Source organism: Nomascus leucogenys, chromosome 13 (assembly GCF_006542625.1).
Source record: "Nomascus leucogenys isolate Asia chromosome 13, Asia_NLE_v1, whole genome shotgun sequence".
In the NCBI taxonomy this organism is placed as follows: Eukaryota; Metazoa; Chordata; class Mammalia; order Primates; family Hylobatidae; genus Nomascus; species Nomascus leucogenys.
The window spans coordinates 31,186,249-31,192,828 of NC_044393.1; the positions used below are offsets into that span (position 1 = coordinate 31,186,249).

The 6,580-nt window shown below is 51.3% G+C and overlaps 1 protein-coding gene across 4 annotated transcripts in view; it reads left to right on the forward strand.

Annotated features, from left to right (window-relative positions):
• Positions 1-536: 536 nt before the first annotated feature.
• The window catches only part of COMMD7 (COMM domain containing 7), a 38,986-nt gene continuing 32,942 nt past the window's right edge, over positions 537-6,580 (forward strand). For 2 of the 4 annotated variants that reach the window (XM_030826258.1, XM_030826259.1), the window contains exon 1: positions 537-1,234. In XM_030826258.1, coding sequence (XP_030682118.1) covers positions 1,151-1,234 — 84 coding nt within the window. In that variant the 5' untranslated portion in view covers positions 537-1,150. The remainder of the gene's footprint in view (positions 1,235-6,580) is intronic. The other 2 variants (XM_030826260.1, XM_030826262.1) reach the window with 1 other exon arrangement.

Below are 6,580 nucleotides of genomic sequence, written 5' to 3' on the forward strand. Positions count from 1 at the left end.
GTAGAAGACATTTTGTTTATCCTTTTACAGAAGGGATTTTCAGGAAAGGCTAGAGGAGAGGAGGAGGGCTGGTGAGGAAGGCCAGCCAAACCCCCCACATTTCCCTGCTCCAGGTTTCTCGGCATTATCTCCTTACCCTCAAGGCTGAACTTAGGGGCTAGGTGAAGCCCTTAGGCTTGGCGTTCAGTTCCTAGATTCTGGGTAGCATGTCTCTATTTTCTCATGTTTCCAGTGGGGATCAGGGTAATATTCACCCAGGAACTGTGAGGAGCCCCTGGGAAGAGAGGGCATGGGGTTAGAGTGTTTGAGGGGCTGCAGTGATGATCACGGTCTCAGTAACCTCCCCTCACCCACCTGACCACCACCCTCCCTGCCCCGCACAGTCAAAGCCCTCGCACTGTTTTGAGGAAACTTTGGTAAGTCAGTTTCTTCCACTCCAGAAGGTCTCAAAGTGTGGTCCCTGGGTGCTTATTGGAAATGCAAATTCTCAGGCTCCACCCTGGCCTTTCGAATCAGATCCTCTGGGGGCGGGGCCCGGCAATACCAGGTGATGCTGATGCCCTTCCAAGGTTGAGACCTAGTGCTCTACTCTGATGTCAGCTCTCCGAGAGACACGCTGGCCTGCTTTGTTCCCTTCCCTGTCCCCAGTGTCTGGCATCGAGTAGGCGTGCCATAAATATCTGTGGAGTGCATAATAACAGCGATGATGATAATAGCAGCTAGCCATTGACTGAAGACCTCTTGTGTGCCCGTCTCTGCGTTAAACATTTCTGGAGGCTTAACTCATTTAAGGAGCTACCCCAGCCATCATTTTCTCAGATGGTGAAACTGAGGTTCAGAGAGGCCAAGCGCCGTACCCAAAGGTCACTCAGCAGGAGAGCCGGCAGGAAACCTCGCGTCTGTCGGTGCCGGCGCCGCCCCCGCCCCTCCCCGGAGCCCGGCGGCCGCGCGTGTCCGCGGCCCTGCGAGGGCTCCCCGGCTCCGGACAGCCCAGGGCGGCCGGGGGAGGAGCGCGCTGCAACGGCCGTGGCGAAAGTGCGGTTGTGGATGCGCGGAGAGGCCGGCGGCAGCGGCAGCGGCAGCGGCAGCGGAGGAGGAAGCTGAGCAGGGCGGCGGCGGCGGCGGAACCTGCGGGGCTGGGGCGCGCGCCATGGGCCGCCTGCACTGCACTGAGGACCCGGTGCCCGAGGCCGTGGGCGGCGACATGCAGCAGCTGAACCAGCTGGGCGCGCAGGTGGGCCTGGCGGCGGGGCGTGGGGCGCGGGGCCCAGGTGATTCCAGGAGCGGGGCCTGGGGGCGGGGGACGTCCGGGGGGTGCGCGGGAGTTGGGAGAGACTAGACAGAGCGGCGTCTGGTGGGCGTTTGGGGTGTGTGAGGTCGGTTCGGGGCGAGGCTAAGGGGAGCTGGGGTCTGAGGAGAGTGTGGGGAGCCAAGGGATCTCCGGAGGCCTAAGGGCCAGCTGAGGGGTCCGAAAGGCTTTGTGGGGTCTCAGAGATGGGACTACGGGACCTCTGCGGGGTCCTGGGGCCGAAGAGAGCTTTTGGGGTCCTAAAAGAAGGATGGAGGGGAGTCTAGATGAGGCTGAAGGAGTTTGGGGACCTGAAGGAACAGACCAAGGGCGTGGGGAGTTTTGGGGAGCAGTGGGGTCCAAAGGGAGATAGATGTTTGGCAGGGAGGCCGAGGAAGCCTGAGGGGAGTGGGAGGGCCCGAGAATCCGAGGGGGCCCGGGGAAGCGCGGCCTGGGCTGCCGTCTTACATCTCAGTGTGACATGAGTGTCAGTAACAGCCAGGCCCCACTGGGGCTCTGTGGGCCTGAGGGGCTCGATCTGGAACAAGGCTGATGACACCTTCCACCTCCACCCAGTTAAGGAGAGTCACTGGGATTCACACGGAAAGAAACCTTATACACTGTGTACAGTGAGGGTCCTCATCCTTGATGGTAAGGGAGCTAGCAAAGCCCTTTTCTCCCCCTTCAGGCTGTAGGTGCCAACTAAGGCAGCCTTGGAGGCATCCTGCTTCTGTGCTGGTTGGGATGCCTTTTCATACCACCAAGGCTGCTGAAATAGGTGAGAATGACACTTCTCATCCCCACTGGGAAGATACATCTATTTCCCCCACTAGGTTGTCACTTTCCAGGAGGTAGCGCCCCTCTCTTTCATCTCCATACCCCCCACAACTTTCCACACAGTAGTGCTGCTTTCCAGATAAAAACCAAACTTAGAACTTGTAACGACAGGGAGATTCTAAGCTTGAGCTATGCAATAGAAAAATTTGCAAGCCACATTTCTAACTTTGCATTTTGTAGTAGCCATATTTAAAAATTAAATAGAAATGGAAATTCTTTTTTTTTTTTTTTTTTTTTTTTTTAAGACGTAGTCTCATTCTGTCACCCAGGCTGGAGTGCAGTGGCGCGATCTCGGGTCACTGCAACCTCCGCCTCCCAGGTGCAACCAGTTCTCTGTCTCAGCCTCCCGAGTAACTGGGACTACAGGCACACGCCACCATGCCCAGCTAATTTTTGTATTTTTAGTAGAGATGGGGTTTGACCATGTTGGCCAGGCTGGTCTTGAACACTTGACCTCAGGTGATCTGCCGGCCTCAGCCTCCCAGAGTGTTGGGATTACGGGCGTGAGCCACTGTGCCCAGCCCTCAGTTCATCTTATGCAAGCATCCTAAAGTTTATTTACACAAACCTACTACACACTACGATATATGGTATAGCCCATTGCTCCTAGGGTACAAACCTATACAGCATGTGACTGTACTGAATACCATAGGCAACTGGAACATAATGGTAAATATTTGTGTGTTTAGACAAATCTAAATAGAAAAGGTACAGTACAAATACAGTATAAAAGATAAAAAATAGGCCAGGCACGGTGGCTCACACCTACCCTAGGACTTTGGGAGGCCAAGGTGGGCAGATCACAAGGTCAGGAGATCAAGACGATCCTGGCCAACATGATGAAACCCCGTCTCTACTAAAAATACAAAAATTTGCTGGGTGTGGTTGCACACCCCTGTAGTCGCAGCTACTCGGGAGGCTGAGGCAGTAGAATTGTTTGAACCCGGGAGGCGGAGGTTGCAGTGAGTCGAGATCATGCCACTGCACTCTAGTCTAGACAGAGTGAGACTCCAACTCAAAAAAAAAAAAAAAGAGATAAAAAAAATAACACACCCCTATAGGGTACTTACTATGAACAACACTTGCAGGATTGGAAGTTGCTCTGGGTGAGGCAATGAGTGAGTGTGAAGGCCTAGGACATTACTGTACAGTATTGTAGACTTTATAAACCCTGTGTACTTAAGTTACACTAAATTTATGAAAAATACTTTTTAGGCCAGGCACCATGGCTCACACCTGTAATCCTAGCACTTTGGGAGCCTGAGGCAGGTGGATCACAAGGTCAGGAGTTTGACACCAGCCTGGCCAGTATGGTGAAACCCCGTCTCTACTAAAAATACAAAAATTAGCTGGATGTGGTGGTGGGCACTTGTAGTCCCAGCTACTCTGGAGGCTGAGGCAGGAATCGCTTGAACCTGAGAGGTGGAAGTTGCAGTGAGCCGCGATTGCACCACTGCATTCCAGCCTGGGCAATAGAGCGAGACTTCGTCTCAAAAAAAAAAAAGAAAACTTTTTTTTTTTTTTTTTTTTTTATGAGACAGAGTCTTGCTCTGTCACCCAGGCTGGAGTGCAGTGGCGCGATCTCGGCTCACTGCAAGCTCCGCCTCCCGGGTTCACGCCATTCTCCTGCCTCAGCCTCGCCGAGTAGCTGGGACTACAGGCGCCCGCCACCATGCCCGGCTAATTTTTTGTATTTTTTTTAGTAGAGACGGGGTTTCACCGTGGTCTCGATCTCCTGACCTCGTGATCCGCCCGCCTCGGCCTCCCAAAGTGCTGGGATTACAAGCATGAGCCACCGCGCCCAGCCAGAAAACTTTGTAGTTGGGTATGGTGGCACAGCTACCACAGTAGTCCCAGCTACTTGGGAGGCTGAGACAGGAGGATCACTTGAGCCCAGGATTCCAAGGCTGTAGTAGTGCACGATGATTCCACCTGTGAATAGCCATTGCACTCCAGCCTGGGCAGCATAGTGAGACCCCCATCTCTAAAAAACAATTTTTTTTTTTCTGTTTTTGATAAGTTGACCTTAGCCTACTGTCAGTTTTTTGTTTGTTTGTTTGTTTGTTTTAGACGTAGTCTTCCTCTTCACCCAGGCTGGAGTGCAGTGGCGTGATCTTGGCTCACTGCAACCTTCGCCTCCTGAGCTCAAGTGATTCTTTTGCCTCAGACTCCCAAGTAGCTGGGACTACAGGCGTGCACCACCATGCCTGGCTAATCTTTGTATTTTTAGTAGAGACGGTTTCACCATGTTGGCCAGGCTGGTCACGAACTCCTGACCTCAAGTGATCTGCCTGCCTCGACCTCCCAAAGTGCTGGGATTACAGGCCTGAGCCGTGCACCTGGCCAACTGTAACTTTTTACTTTATGAATGCTTACCTTTTTTTTTTTTTTTTTTTTTTTTTTTTTTGAGGCAGGGTCTCGCTCTGTCACCCATTGCTCACTGTAGCCTCGATCTCCTGGGCTCAAGCAATCCTCCCACCTCAGCCTCCCAAATAGCTGGGACTATAGGCACGTACCACCACACCTGGCTAATTTTTGTATTTTTTGTAGAGACAGAGTTTTGCCATGTTGCCCAGGCTGGTTTTGTTAAACTTTTTGGCACTTTTGTAGTAACACATAGCTTAAAACACAAACATGGCTGGGTGTGGATTTCTGTGACAATCACTAGGTAACAGGGATATTTCACTTCCATTATAATGTTATGGGACCATCATTTTATATATAGTTCATCATTGATCAAAATGCCATGCTTAAATCTACAATATCAAAATATTTTTCTTTTTTTTTTTTTTTTTTTTTTTTTTTTTGAGATGGAGTCTCGCTCTGTCACCCAGGCTGGAGTGCGGTGGCGCAATCTCGGCTCACTGCAAGCTCCGCCTCCCGGGTTCACGCCATTCTCCTGCCTCAGCCTCTCTGAGTAGCTGGGACTACAGGCGCCCGCCACCACGCCCGGCTAATTTTTTGTATTTTTTAGTAGAGACGGGGTTTCACCGTGGTCTCGATCTCCTGACCTCGTGATCCGCCCGCCTCGGCCTCCCAAAGTGCTGGGATTACAAGCGTGAGCCACCGCGCCCGGCCAAAATATTTTTCAATATCTAACCCATATACAAATATCAATGACATTTTACTTTTTGGTACAAAGTTTTCTAAATCTGGTGTTTTACACTTACAGCACATCTTAAAGTAGATTAGCCCTTTTCTTTTTTTTTTTTTGAGATGGAGTCTGGCCCTGTCGCCCAGGCTGGAGTGCAGTGGGGTGATCTCCGCTCACTGCAAGCTCCGCCTCCCGGGTTCATGCCACTTTCCTGCCTCAGCCTCCGGAGTAGCTGGGACTACAGGTGCCTGCAACCATGCCCGGCTGATTTTTTATATTTTTAGTAGAGATGGGGTTTCACCGTGTTAGCCAGGATGGTCTCGATCTCCTGACTTCATGATCTGCCCATGTCGGCCTCCCAAAGTGTTGGGATTACAGGCGTGAGCCCACCGCATCCGGCCAGCCCTTTTCTTTTTAAAGACAGTCTCGCTTTGTTGCCCAGGCTAGAGTGCAGGGATGTGATCTCGGCTCACTGAAACCTCCGCCTACAGGGTTCAAGTGATTCTCACGCTGCAGCCACTCAAGTAGCTGAGATTACAGGCGTGCACCACCATGCCCGGCTAATTTTTTCTTGTATTTTTAGTAGAGATGGGATTTCGCCATGTTGGTCAGGGTAGTCTCGAACTTCTGACCTCAAGTGATCCACCCACCTTGGCCCCCCAAAGTGTTGGGATTACAGGAGTGAGCCACCACCCCTGGCCAGATTAGCCCTTTTCAAGTGCTTATGTGGCAAGTGGCCACTGGACAATAGGGATCTAAGTGCTTTTATGTTTTTTTGTTTGTTTGTTTGTTTGTTTTTTGAGAAGGAGTCTTGCTCTGTCACCCAGGCTGGAGTGCAGTGGTGCAGTCTCGGCTCACTGCAAGCTCCACCTCCCGGGTTCACGCCATTCTCCTGCCGCAGCCTCCCGAGTAGCTGGGACTACAGGCATCCGCCACTACACCCGGCTAATTTTTTGTATTTTTAGTAGAGATGGGGTTTCACCGCATTAGTGAGGATGGTCTCTATCTCCTGACCTCGTGATCTGCCCACCTCAGCCTCCCAAAGTGCTGGGATTACAAGCGTGAGCCACCGCACCCAGCTTATGTATGTTAACTCATTGAGTCCTTATAATCACTTTTATAGTTAGTTGCTGTTATTATTTTAAATTGAAACAGGGTCTCCCTATGTTGTCTAGGCTTGTCTTGAACTCATGGTCTCTGGTGATCCATCTTGGCCTCCCAAAGTAATGGAATTACAGGCATGAGCCACTGCACCCAGCCACTTATTATTATTCGCATTTTACAGACAAAGAAACTGAATCACAGAGCAGTTAAATGAACATAGCTATTATATGATATTAATATATTGAGCATGCACCATG